Source organism: Oncorhynchus kisutch, linkage group LG5 (assembly GCF_002021735.2).
Source record: "Oncorhynchus kisutch isolate 150728-3 linkage group LG5, Okis_V2, whole genome shotgun sequence".
Taxonomy (NCBI): domain Eukaryota; kingdom Metazoa; phylum Chordata; class Actinopteri; order Salmoniformes; family Salmonidae; genus Oncorhynchus; species Oncorhynchus kisutch.
This window is the reverse complement of record NC_034178.2, coordinates 31,307,058-31,321,239: the sequence shown is the minus strand read 5'-3', so window position 1 is coordinate 31,321,239 and position 14,182 is coordinate 31,307,058. Positions and strand designations below refer to the sequence as shown.

The 14,182-nt window shown below is 45.1% G+C and overlaps 1 protein-coding gene across 4 annotated transcripts in view; it reads right to left on the bottom strand.

Moving 5' to 3' along the window:
* Positions 1 to 14,182, bottom strand: part of si:dkey-264d12.5 (myosin-11) — a 36,864-nt gene that overhangs the window by 18,231 nt on the left and 4,451 nt on the right. For all 4 annotated transcript variants that reach the window (XM_020483029.2, XM_020483028.2, XM_020483027.2 and 1 more), the window contains 7 exons: positions 13,840 to 13,923; positions 12,970 to 13,129; positions 12,604 to 12,675; positions 12,270 to 12,385; positions 12,037 to 12,108; positions 11,771 to 11,856; positions 11,208 to 11,604 (listed from right to left, as the gene is read on the bottom strand). In XM_020483029.2, coding sequence (XP_020338618.1) covers positions 11,208 to 11,604; positions 11,771 to 11,856; positions 12,037 to 12,108; positions 12,270 to 12,385; positions 12,604 to 12,675; positions 12,970 to 13,129; positions 13,840 to 13,923 — 987 coding nt within the window. The remainder of the gene's footprint in view (positions 1 to 11,207; positions 11,605 to 11,770; positions 11,857 to 12,036; positions 12,109 to 12,269; positions 12,386 to 12,603; positions 12,676 to 12,969; positions 13,130 to 13,839; positions 13,924 to 14,182) is intronic.

Sequence of the window (14,182 nt, the reverse complement as noted above, 5' to 3'; positions counted from 1 at the left end):
GCCAAGATAAAGCATAGCAGTGTGAGCAGACAACAAAGAGTTACACATGGAGTAAACAATTAACAAGTCAATAACACAGTAGAAAACAAAGGGGGAGTCTATATACAATGTGTGCAAAAGGCATGAGGAGGTAGGCAAATAATTACAATTTTGCAGATTAACACTGGAGTGATGAATGATCAGATGGTCATGTACAGGTAGAGATATTGGTGTGCAAAAGAGCAGAAAAGTAAATAAATAAAAACAGTATGGGGATGTGGTAGGTGAAAAAGGGTGGGCTATTTACCAATAGACTATGTACAGCTGCAGCGATCGGTTAGCTGCTCAGATAGCTGATGTTTGATGTTGGTGAGGGAGATAAAAGTCTCCAACTTCAGCGATTTTTGCAATTCGTTCCAGTCACAGGCAGCAGAGTACTGGAACGAAAGGCGGCCAAATGAGGTGTTGGCTTTAGGGATGATCAGTGAGATACACCTGCTGGAGCGCGTGCTACGGATGGGTGTTGCCATCGTGACCAGTGAGCTGAGATAAGGCGGAGCTTTACCTAGCATGGACTTGTAGATGACCTGGAGCCAGTGGGTCTGGCGACGAATATGTAGCGAGGGCCAGCCGACTAGAGCATACAAGTCGCAGTGGTGGGTGGTATAAGGTGCTTTAGTGACAAAACGGATGGCACTGTGATAGACTGCATCCAGTTTGCTGAGTAGAGTGTTGGAAGCCATTTTGTAGATGACATCGCCGAAGTCGAGGATCGGTAGGATAGTCAGTTTTACTAGGGTAAGCTTGGCGGCGTGAGTGAAGGAGGCTTTGTTGCGGAATAGAAAGCCGACTCTTGATTTGATTTTCGATTGGAGATGTTTGATATGAGTCTGGAAGGAGAGTTTGCAGTCTAGCCAGACACCTAGGTACTTATAGACGTCCACATATTCTAGGTCGGAACCATCCAGGGTGGTGATGCTAGTCGGGCATGCGGGTGCAGGCAGCGACCGGTTGAAAAGCATGCATTTGGTTTTACTAGCGTTTAAGAGCAGTTGGAGGCCAAGGAAGGAGTGTTGTATGGCATTGAAGCTTGTTTGGAGGTTAGATAGCACAGTGTCCAATGACGGGCCGAAAGTATATAGAATGGTGTCGTCTGCGTAGAGGTGGATCAGGGAATCGCCCGCAGCAAGAGCAACATCATTGATATACACAGAGAAAAGAGTCGGCCCGAGAATTGAACCCTGTGGCACCCCCATAGAGACTGCCAGAGGACCGGACAGCATGCCCTCCGATTTGACACACTGAACTCTGTCTGCAAAGTAATTGGTGAACCAGGCAAGGCAGTCATCCGAAAAACCGAGGCTACTGAGTCTGCCGATAAGAATATGGTGATTGACAGAGTCGAAAGCCTTGGCAAGGTCGATGAAGACGGCTGCACAGTACTGTCTTTTATCGATGGCGGTTATGATATCGTTTAGTACCTTGAGTGTGGCTGAGGTGCACCCGTGACCGGCTCGGAAACCAGATTGCACAGCGGAGAAGGTACGGTGGGATTCGAGATGGTCAGTGACCTGTTTGTTGACTTGGCTTCGAAGACCTTAGATAGGCAGGGCAGGATGGATATAGGTCTGTAACAGTTTGGGTCCAGGGTGTCTCCCCCTTTGAAGAGGGGGATGACTGCGGCAGCTTTCCCATCCTTGGGGATCTCAGACGATATGAAAGAGAGGTTGAACAGGCTGGTAATAGGGGTTGCGACAATGGTGGCAGATAGTTTCAGAAATAGAGGGTCCAGATTGTCAAGCCCAGCTGATTTGTATGGGTCCAGGTTTTGCAGCTCTTTCAGAACATCTGCTATCTGGATTTGGGTAAAGGAGAACCTGGAGAGGATTGGGCGAGGAGCTGCGGGGGGGGGGGGGGGGCGGAGCTGTTGGCCGAGGTTGAAGTAGCCAGGCGGAAGGCATGGCCAGCCGTTGAGAAATGCTTATTGAAGTTTTCGATAATCATGGGTTTATCAGTGGTGACCGTGTTACCATCCTCAGTGCAGTGGGCAGCTGGGAGGAGGTGCTCTTGTTCTCCATGGACTTCACAGTGTCCCAGAACTTTTTGGAGTTGGAGCTACAGGATGCAAACTTCTGCCTGAAGAAGCTGGCCTTAGCTTTCCTGACTGACTGCGTGTATTGGTTCCGGACTTCCCTGAACAGATGCATATCACGGGGACTATTCGATGCTATTGCAGTCCGCCACAGGATGTTTTTGTACTGGTCGAGGGCAGTCAGGTCTGGGGTGAACCAAGGGCTGTATCTGTTCTTAGTTCTGCATTTTTTGAACGGAGCATGCTTATCTAAAATGGTGAGGAAGTTACTTTTAAAGAATGACCAGGCATCCTCAACTGACGGGATGAGATCAATGTCCTTCCAGGATACCCGGGCCAGGTCGATTAGAAAGGCCTGCTCACAGAAGTGTTTTAGGGAGCGTTTGACAGTGATGAGGGGTGGTCGTTTGACTGCGGCTCCATAGCGGATACAGGCAATGAGGCAGTGATCGCTGAGATCCTGGTTGAAGACAGCGGAGGTGTATTTGGAGGGCCAGTTGGTCAGGATGACGTCTATGAGGGTGCCCTTGTTTACAGAGTTAGGGTTGTACCTGGTGGGTTCCTTGATGATTTGTGTGAGGTTGAGGGCATCTAGCTTAGATTGTAGGACTGGCGGGGTGTTAAGCATATCCCAGTTTAGGTCACCTAACAGAACAAACTCTGAAGCTAGATGGGGGGCGATCAATTCACAAATGGTGTCCAGGGCACAGCTGGGAGCTGAGGGGGGTCGGTAGCAGGCGGCAACCGTGAGAGACTTATTTCTGGAGAGAGTAATTAAAAAAATTAGTAGTTCGAACTGTTTGGGTATGGACCTGGAAAATATGACATTACTTTGCAGGCTAACTCCTCCCCCTTTGGCAGTTCTAATTTATTTTATTTATTTTTATTTTACCTTTATTTAACCAGGTAGGCAAGTTGAGAACAAGTTCTCATTTACAATTGCGACCTGGCCAAGATAAAGCAAAGCAGTTCGACAGATACAATGACACAGAGTTACACATGGAGTAAAACAGACATACAGTCAATAATACAGTATAAACAAGTCTATATACAATGTGAGCAAATGAGGTGGGAAGGGAGGTAAAGGCAAAAAGGCCATGGTGGCAAAGTAAATAAAACACTGGAATGGTACTTTTGCAATGGAAGAATGTGCAAAATAGAAATAAAAATAATGGGGTGCAAAGGAGCAAAATAAATAAATAAATAAAATTAAATACAGTTGGGAAAGAGGTAGTTGTTTGGGCTAAATTATAGGTGGGCTATGTACAGGCGCAGTAATCTGTGAGCTGCTCTGACAGTTGGTGCTTAAAGCTAGGGAGGGAGATAAGTGTTTCCAGTCAGGCGGCAACGGTGAGAGACTTGTTTTTAGAGAGGTGGATTTTTAAAAGTAGAAGTTCAAATGGTTTGGGTACAGACCTGGATAGTAGGACAGAACTCTGCAGGCTATCTTTGCAGTAGATTGCAACACCGCCCCCTTTGGCAGTTCTATCTTGTCTGAAAATGTTGTAGTTTGGAATTAAAATTTCAGAATTTTTGGTGGTCTTCCTAAGCCAGGATTCAGACACAGCTAGAACATCCGGGTTGGCAGAGTGTGCTAAAGCAGTGAATAGAACAAACTTAGGGAGGAGGCTTCTAATGTTAACATGCATGAAACCAAGGCTATTACGGTTACAGAAGTCGTCAAAAGAGAGCGCCTGGGGAATAGGAGTGGAGCTAGGCACTGCAGGGCCTGGATTCACCTCTACATCGCCAGAGGAACATAGGAGGAGTAGAATAAGGGTACGGCTAAAAGCTATGAGAATTGGTCGTCTAGAACGTCTGGAACATAGAGTAAAAGGAGGTTTCTGGGGGCGATAAAATAGCATCAAGGTATAATGTACAGACAAATGTATGGTAGGATGTGAATACAGTGGAGGTAAACCTAGGTATTGAGTGATGAAGAGAGAGATATTGTCTCTAGAAACATCATTGAAACCAGGAGATGTCATTGCATGTGTGGGTGGTGGAACTAATAGGTTGGATAAGGTATAGTGAGCAGGACTAGAGGCTCTACAGTGAAATAAGCCAATAAACACTAACCAGAACAGCAATGGACAAGACATATTGACATTAAGGAGAGGCATGCTTAGTCAAGCGATCAAAAGGGTTCAGTGAGCGGAGAGGTTGGCCATCGGCAGCAAGGCCATCGGCAGCAAGCCAGCATAGGATGGAGGTCTGCTGTTAGCCACCTCTTGCGTTCCGTCAGTAGATCAGTGTGGTTCCGTGTGGTAGAGGGGACCAATCCAAATCACACAACAACAACAAAAACAAAAACAATAGATATAGCCATAGAGGCCCAAGAAGAAAACATAATAATAATAAAAATAAATCTTCTTGACGGAAGATGTTATAGTTGGGTATGGAAATCTCAGAATTTTTGGTGGCCTTTCTGAGCCAGGATTCAGACACAGCAAGGACATCAGGGTTAGCAGAGTGTGCTAAAGCAGTGAGTAAAACAAACTTAGGGAGGAGGCTTCTGATGTTGACTTGCATGAAACCAAGGCTTTTTCGATCACAGAAGTCAACAAATGAGGGTGCCTGGGGACATGCAGGGCCTGGGTTTACCTCCACATCACCCGCGGAACAGAGAAGGAGTAGTATGAGGGTGCGGCTAAAGGCTATCAAAACTGGTCGCCTAGAGCGTTGGGGACAGAGAATAAGAGGAGCAGGTTTCTGGGCATGGTAGAATATATTCAGGGCATAATGCGCAGACAGGGGTATGGTGGGGTGCGGGTACAGCGGAGGTAAGCCCAGGCACTGGGTGATGATGAGAGAGGTTGTTTCTCTGGACATGCTGGTAGTAATGGGTGAGGTCACCGCATGTGTGGGAGGTGGGACAAAGGAGTTATCAGGGGTATGAAGAGTGGAACTAGGGGCTCCATTATGAACTAAAACAATGATAACTAACCTGAACAACAGTATACAAGGCATATTGACATTTGAGAGAGACATACAGCGAGGCATACAGTAATCACAGGTGTTGAATTGGGAAAGCTAGCTAAAACAGTAGGTGAGACAACAGCTAATCAGCTAGCACAACAACAGCAGGTAAAGAGTCGATTTATAGGACCTTTGGTCAACCTCTACTGTTACACGCTTCTCCCCTTCCACTATTTAATGGATTGAACAACTGAATAGCAACTTTCAGGATTAATAATCAAACCGTTGTATTTTTTATCAAACAATATATTTAGTGTGTAAAGGCTCTCCTAAACGTTTTACATTTTTTTATGAAGAAGGTAGATTCCTAAAATATACAAGATCAGGTAATTTTACCAATTAGTGCTGAAACATATTTTGATGGCCATCGTTCATTGATCCTTAATATTCTGAACCAGTTCTCTCTATATATTATAGTGAGTCTGTCAACAAAATTCTAATAAAATGTACACCGTATTTAGTCTTACAAAACCCGACCCTAGGCAGTGACTACGGTCTGGTTTCAATGATTGACTCTTTTGGCATTGATGAATGAACTTCGCAGCTGCTTACTTCAATAAGGAGAGAAAAACAAATTCTGCGGACATCACGATTCAAACCAAAGTTTGTAGGAAAAACCTTTCCCGTAGTTTTAGTTAAAGGTAGTTGATGCATACTAGCCACTTACGAAATGCACTCATTAAAAATGGGGCGGCAGGTAGCCTAGTGGTTAGGGCGTTGGGCCAGTAAACAAAAGGTTTCTGGATCGAATCCCTGAGTCTCACACCCTGGCCATAGAGAGGTTTTTATTCTCTATTTTGGTTAGGTCAGGGTGTGACTAGGGTGGGCATTCTAGTTTCTTTATTTCTATTTCTTTGGGTTTGGCCGGGTGTTGTTCTCAGAGGCCGCTGTCTATCGTTGTCTCTGATTGAGAATTATACTTAGGCAGCTTTTTCCCACCTGTGTTTTGTGGGTAGTTGTTTTCTGTTTTGTGTTTACACCAGGCAGAACTGTTCCACTTTGTTATTTTGTTTCCGTGTTCAGTTTGAATAAATAATCATAAACACGTCCTCTTCTTCAGACGAGCGTTACACTGAGCTGACAAGGTAAAAATCTGTCGTTCTGAACAAGGCAGTTAACCCACTGTTCCCTGGTAGGCTGTCATTGTAAATAATAATTTGTTTTTAACTGACTTGCCAAGTTAAATAAATAAAACAAAAACAGTCTAAGGTAAGTCTGAATACCAAATACTGAGAAGCGCTTAAAATCAAAATGCGTAGAAAAGGCATACATTTCATAAGTCTGAATTGGGCCCCTAGTGATCCTGTGACTGATGGGTTAGGGTTGTCCTGTTGGCACAGTAAAGTGGACTCACTGTGGTCAGAACCTGCATAGTCATCTGCTGATGTCTGGATAGTTTGTGTTCTTCCTCCTGGACTATCAAAAAATGTGCCAAATACAACAGGTGTAGACTTTACATTGAAATGCTTACTTACTAGACCTTAACCAAGAATGCAGTTTTAAGAAAATAAAAAAAGTAAGAGATAAGAATAACAAATAATTAAAGAGCAGCAGTAAATAACAATAGCCGGGCTATATACAGGGGGTACCGGTGTCGAGGTAATTATGTACATGTAGGTGGAGTTATTAAAGTGTCTGTGCATAGATATTATAGAGTAGCAGCAGCGTGGCCATTTGATAAGCTGTTAATGAGTTTAATGGCTTGGGGGATAGAAGCTGTTTAGAAGCCTCTTGGACCTAGACTTGGCGCTCCGGTACCGCATGCCCGTGCGGTAGCAAAGAGAACAGTCCATGACTAGGGTGGCTGGAGTCTGACAATTGTTAGGGCCTTCCTCTGACACCGCCTGGTATAGAGGTCCTGGATGGCAGGAAGCTTGGCCCCAGTGATGTACGCACTACCTTCTGTAGTGCCTTGCGGTCGGAGGCTGAGCAGTTGCCATACCAGGCAGTGATGCAACCCATCAGGATGTTCTCGATGGTGCAGCTGTAAAACCTTTTCAAGATCTGAGGACCCATGCCAAATCTTTTCAGTCTCCTGGGGGTGAATAGGATTTGTCATGCCCTCTTCATGACTGTCTTGGTGTGCTTGGACCATGTTAGTTTGTTGGTGATGTGGACTCCAAGGAACTTGAAGCTCCTAACCTGCTCCACTACAGCCCCATCGATGAGAATGGAGGTATGCTCGGACCTCCTTTTCCTGTAGTCCACAATCATCTCCTTTGTCTTGATCACGCTGGGGGAGAGGTTGTTGTCCTTGCGCCACACGGTCAGGTCTCTGACCTCCCTATAGGCTGTCTCATCATTGTCCGTGATCAGGCCTACCACTGTTGTGTCATCAAACTTAATGACGGTGTTGGAGTTGTGCCTGGTCGTGCAGTCATGAGTGAACAGGGAGTACAGGACGGGACTGAGCACGCACCCCTGAGGGAACCCCATGTTGAGGATCAGTGTGGCGGATGTGTTGTTACCTACCCTTACCACCTGGGGGTGGCTCGTCAGAAAGTCCAGGATCCAGTTGCAGAGGGAGGTGTTTAGTCCCAGGGTCCTTAGCTTAGTGATGAGCTTTGAGGGCACTATGGTGTTGAACACTGAGCTGTAGTCAATGAACAGAATTCTCACATAGGTGTTCCTTTTGTCCAGGTGGAAAAGGGCAGTGTGGAGTGCAATAGAGATTGCATCTGTGAATCCGTTGGTGCAGTATGCAAATTGGAGTGGGTCTAGGGTTTCTGGGATAATGGTGTTGATGTGAGCCATGACCAGCCTTTCAAAGCATTTCATGGCTACAGACGTGAGTGCTATGGGCCGGTAGTCATTTAGCCAGGTTACCTTAGTGTTCTTTGGCACAGAGACTATAGTGGTCTGCTTGAAATACGTTGCTATTACAGACTCAGAAAGGGAGAGGTTGAAAATGTCAGTGAATACATTTGCCAGGTGGTCAGCGCATGCCCGGAGTACACGTCCTGGTAATCCGTCTGGCCAAGCGGCCTTGTGAATGTTGACCTGTTTAAAAGGTTTTACTCACATCGGCTGCGGAGAGCGTGAACACACAGTCGTCCAGAACAGCTGATTCTCTCATGCATGTTTCAATGTTATTTGCCTCAAAGCGAGCATAGAAGTTATTTAGCTTGTCTGGTAGTCTTGTATCACTGGGCAGCTCTCGGCTGTGCTTCCCTTTGTAGTCTGTAATAGTTTGCAAGCCCTGCCACATTAAACAAGCGTCAGCCGGTGTAGTACGATTTGATTTAAGTCCTGTATTGACGCTTGCCTGTTTGATGGTTCGTCGGAGGGCATAGTTGGATTTCAAATAAGCTTCCGGGTTAGAGCCGCTCCTTGAAAGCGGCAGCTCTACCTTTTAGCTCAGTGCGAATGTTGCCTGTAATTCATGGCTTCTAGTTGGGGTATGCATGTACAGTAACTGTGGAGACATCATCAATGCACTTATTGATAAAGCCAGTGACTGATGTGGTGTACTCCTCAATACCATCGGAAGAATCCCGGAACATATTCCAGTCTGTGCTAGCAAAACAGTCCTGCAGTTTAGCATCTGCTTCATCTGACCACAACTTCTATAGGCCGAGTCACTGGTGCTTCCTTTGCTTTGCTTGTAAGCAGGAATCAGGGGGATAGAGTTATGGTCAGATTTACCAAATGGAGGGAGAGCTTTCTATGCGTCTCTGTGTGTGGAGTAAAGGTGGTCTAGAATTGTTTTCCCCTCTGGTTGCACATTTAACTTGCTGATAGAAATGAGGTAAAACTGATTTAAGTTTCCCTGCAAACCACCAGAAGCACCGCCTCTGGATGAGCGTTTTTCTATGGCAGAATACGGCTCATTGAGTGCCAGCCTCGGTCTGTGGTGGTATGTAGACCGCTACGAAAAATACATAAACTCTCTAGGTAGATAGTGTGGTCTACAGCTTATCATGAGATACTCTACCTCAGGCGAGCAAAACCTTGAGACTTCCTGAGATATCGTGCACCAGCTATTGTTTACAAATATACATAGGCCCCCGCCCAGTGTCTTACCAGAGGCTGCTGTTCTGTCCCGCCGATAGTGTATAACCAGCCAGCTGTATGTTCTTAAAAGACGTTGTTCACCCAAGACTCGGTGAAACATAAGATATTACAATGTTTAATGTCCCGTTGGTAGGATATACGTGCTTTCAGATTGTCCCATTTACTTTCCATCGATTTGAACGTTATCTAGCAGAATGGAAGGCAGGGGCAGATTAGCCACTAGTCGCCTGATCCTCACAAGGCATCCTGATCTCTTTCCGCAAAACCTATGTTTCCTTTTCCAGCAAATCACGGATCTGGGCCTGGTGTTTATATATCCCTCGTGTCCGACTCAGTGAAGAAGAAAGAACTCTCGAACCAATTCGAGGTGAGTAATATTCTGATGTCCAGAAGCTATTTTCGGTCATTAGAGACGGTAGCAGCAACATTATGTACAAAATAAGTTACGAACAACGCAAAAAAACAAACAACATCACATGGTTGGTTAAGCACCGATAAGACGGCAGCCCTCCCCTCCGACGCCATCTTGAAGAAACGGGCCCCTATTGAGGAAGCATTTGGTACTTGGTGAAACTGCTACGTCTATTTGAGATATTACAACAAAGAAGTTCCTTCAAACAACGAAAATCATTGCACGCAAGATAGAACACCAGCATATGTACAGCAATATTTTTTTTTACCACACTGCCGGATGCTGATCTCCTCTGTTTCATCAACAAAACAAATACAATAACAAAGGTGCTGGGCCGAACAGTGCGCTGTTTCGACTTATGGAGTTTTCAGCTTTAAAGCTGATTGTTTTCAGGTGCAGAGCCTGTGGTCGAGTGGTAACACTACAGGCATAGACACTTAGGCAGCCCAATTCTGATCCCCCCCCCATCCATCAGAATTAGGCTGCCTTTGGAAACACAGCCATATAGGTTACATTCCCCTGCATCAACCAATGGTTGGGTGCCATGCCATCGACTGGCATTGGGCACTAGATTGCATATGTGGTTAGATGTTACGTAAAATACCTAACCTGGCATAGTAAGATCTGGCATGCGTCAGCAACACCTGGGCAGAGGAACGCGCCCATACACTCCTCTGCCCATAGACTTGGGTTTAATTCCTCACTCCAACCCTTCAAACTGTTTCTCCCATGTACCCGTCTCCCCTTCTGTAATTTCATAACTGTCTCAATAAAGTAGCAAGATACCTCCTCAAAACAGGTTGTTTTCTAATCAAAACATGGATTAACTGAGATTTCCCTATTTTAGACAATATCTCTTTAGCCTGGGTACCGGTCTGTTTCTGCTGTCTTTCCACTTCTTGATTTGGGCAGGACAAGGATTATAGGAAGTGGAATGTTACCTTGAAACAGGTTCTGGATTTCAGGGTACCCACTACGCATTTACCGTCAGGCTGTGTCTTTTTGACGTCGGTATAAGGCGTATTTTATCGATGTCTGGAAAATACGTGTATTAAACATCCGGAAAATAGGCTTTCGAACCTTTCATTCAGTCACTGAAATGCATGTGATGTCAACATCGGGAAAGGATGTCTAAAAGACGTCTTCTCAGCGTAATTTTGCTGACTGGGTAATATCTCCTCTACCAGTCATGACCCAGAACAACATGTCCATCATCCATCAATACATCAACAGCAGGCCTGCGCCCACAGCTATTGTACACAATACACCGTCTGTGGCACACAATGGAGGGTGACGTTAAATGAAGAAAGAGAGCGCAACCAAGCTGCCATGTCAAATGAATACCCGCTAAATCCATGAAAAACACAGCACATTAACATCAGCTGCTTTCAATCAATGGGTCACTGTGTGGGATATAGACAGTAAAAACAAAACTACATCATTCCTTGGGAAAGGTAGTCAGGAAAGAGGATTTAAATTGTAAGAGGATTTTTAAGATTAAATATTAAACGTGAATTTAAGCAATTTGCTGTGAGAAGTCGATATTATGTTACTATTCTATCAAACTTAAAACTTGTAAGTTCATTCCATTAACAAATTTGAGAAACATTGACAGGTCCTAACCATAGACACATAATTGGTCCCAACCAGCCCATTCACACTAACTCGGTAGCCCCAGCTAGTGGCCACAGCATAGCACTACATCATCAGACAGACAGGAGTCATCCTCACCTTAAGCTGCAGTTCCACCGCCTGACTACTATGCTGCTTCTTGCGCCGGCCAAGAGCTTCATCCAGCTTCAACTCCAGCTCCTCCCTCATATTCTCCAGATGTTCATATTCCTTCTTCTCCTCATCCATCTTAATCTTCAGCTCCTCATACACCCTCTCCGCCTCCTCTTTTTTAGTCTTCAGTTCCTCATACTCCTCCTCCACCTCCTCGGTCTTATCCATCAGCAGCTCCAGAACCTTCTCCTCCTCTTCTCTCTGCTTCTTCAGCTCCTCGTAGTCCTCGTACTCCTCTGCCTTCTTCGTAACATTCAGCAGCTCATCGTATTTCTCCTGCAGCCCCTGCAGTTGACGCCGCACATCGTTCAGCTTGTCCTTGGTCTCGGACTGCTGGAGGCGTCTGCATGAAAGAGAGACACATCATCACCATCTGACAACAGATTTCACTTTCCTTTCCACTTTCAAATGAATTAACTGGAATAGCATCTACTATCAGCCAACACAAATCTGAGATTATACTGGGTTTGGTTTTGGGCTAAGTTCTAGAGACAAAGTTAAGGTGGGACCTTTCATGGGTCTTGACCTGGTCCAGGAGCAGTAGTTCTGTCTGGAGACAGACGGTGTGCATCTGAGGGGCGGCTATCCCTTCTCCCTGAAACACACAACACAGGACAGGCAGTAAAGTGACAGGCAATGTTTGAAAGACAAAACCTACTGCATGACCACTTCAATTATTTTTGAAGCAACAGATATTTCTATAAAGATGGTGATATCAATAGCTGATTTGTTGTAGTTTGATGGGGTCTCATCTCCATACTGCGTTTGGTTGTACCTTAGCCAAATTAAGCTGCAGTGCTTCTGGGTGGATCTTAGCCGCGTTGTCAGAGTGCTTCATTTTCTCCACCTAGGGAACAACAGTATGAGCACATTACATACAGTAACTATCTTGACCTTCACCCCCCTCACACATTGTAGCCAAAATGACTGCATCTTGTCCATGATCCATTTCTTTATGACAATTTAAGGAGGGGGGGGGGATAACTGAATCCAGGAATGGCAGATTACCGTCTCTAGGAGGGTCTTTCTCTCTGCGTCCATGGTGCGCACCCTTGTCCTGAGGGCTCTGATCTCCTGGTCCAGACGATCATTCAGCTCCGTGGCCTTACGCAACTCCACCACGTCTATAGGAGGGACAAAGGGATATTTTACCCTCCAAACTATGGGTGTCACTGTCTCCACACCAGTTAGTCAGTCAGTCATACTTCTGGAAAAGCCTAAAGCGATACAGTGCAGTTCCTTTGACATTCTGAAAGGCTGTTCTCTGAAAATGCTCCACAAAGGATTATTATATATATATTTTTTTACAGTAATCCAAAATGTAAAGTAAATATCTTCTTACCACATTTCTTGAGCTTTTCCACTTCCTGTCTGAGCTGTTCTACCTCCTCCTGGGCTCCCTGCAGCTCTGGCTCTGGGTAAAGCACACATATACTTATTCAAGACCGACGTCTGAGAAATACATAAAACACACAACTGGCACACAAAAAATGCACACATTAATAGAGTTGCTCTTTTATTTTTTATTTTAGTTTATTTAGGGAATATTTTTCTTAACTGCATTGTTGGTTAAGGGCTTGTAAGTAAGCATTTCACGTCAAGGTCTACACCTGTTGTATTTGGCGCATGTGACAAATAACATTTGATTTGAATAGTAACTAGTACCCTCACTTAGCAGAGAAACGGGCTGTGTGAAATCTGGCCTCACCATAGGCACTCTGGGTCATGCGGGCTGACTCTAGCTCATCGGTCAGACGTCGGATCTCTCTGTGGGCCATGGCCAAGCGGCGTGATGCCTCCTCCAGGTCTCTCTCTAGACGGGCCCACTCCCGCTCCACACTGAGCCCTGACCCCGGCCTGAGCTCAACCTGGGGAGGGGAAGAGAGCAGACCACAACACTGAGCACGGAGAGGAATCTATCATCGCTGTCTACAGGAGTACTATTGATTTGACGAATCATTCTCTGCAGGAAAAGGTGGAGTCATTTGAAAGATCACTGTTGTGAGGCCTTAGCTGTTTCTCATGCCGAGAAGGTTAAAACAGAATAAACAGAAATATTCGATTAAAAAAAATAAAAAAATTGGTCAGGAAATCACACGTGCAGTACATGCATTTGGTTCAGACAAGATACCATTGACACTGAGGGGTGTAGACTCCAAATTACCCATTACATCCACACACCCAGAAACATGGAACAATGTTGACTAGAAAGAGTTAGCGTTTTCGTCATGAATCTTGTTCTGGAGGCAGCTCGTCAGAGTGGTCACCCTAACTTTAACCACACTGCTAACCATAATGCCTAACCGTAACTTTAAATCAAGACCAAAAAGCATATTTTTGTTTTGATGAATTTTTTCAATATAGTCGATCTGGCAGAAATCGTACAGTTCTTCCTCCAGGACAAGACTCATCCCAATAAACGTCAAGCTGCAAAGAGAACAGGAAAGAGATACAGCAATTAGAGGGCATGCACAAGGGGTCCCATCACCATGCTGAAGAGTTTCAACATAAAATAGAGCATCTTATTCAGGCTTGGCTAAGTGTTAACGGGGATGCAGTATTATCTAAATGGACATACTGAGGCCAAAGCCTGTTTGCTCTGAGTTGCCTTGTGGAGTCCAAAGAGCCTCTTCCATGGGCTCTGGCCAAGTGAGGGTGCCCCCTTGTGGAAAGACAGTGGAATGAATGAACAGTTTAGTCACAGACAGGGGTCTGGATCATCTTCTCTCTCCATGGTCTTACCAGCGGAGCTGCACCACGTCCACTGTCTATGACACCCTGATTTAGCAAATTCACTATAACAACATGAACCAACTATAGTATCTCCATGTAACTATATATCTTCATGTATCATTTGTGACAGTTACTAAACCACTGGAACAAACTGAACAAGAAAATAAATGTGACTTCTAAAGTACTTT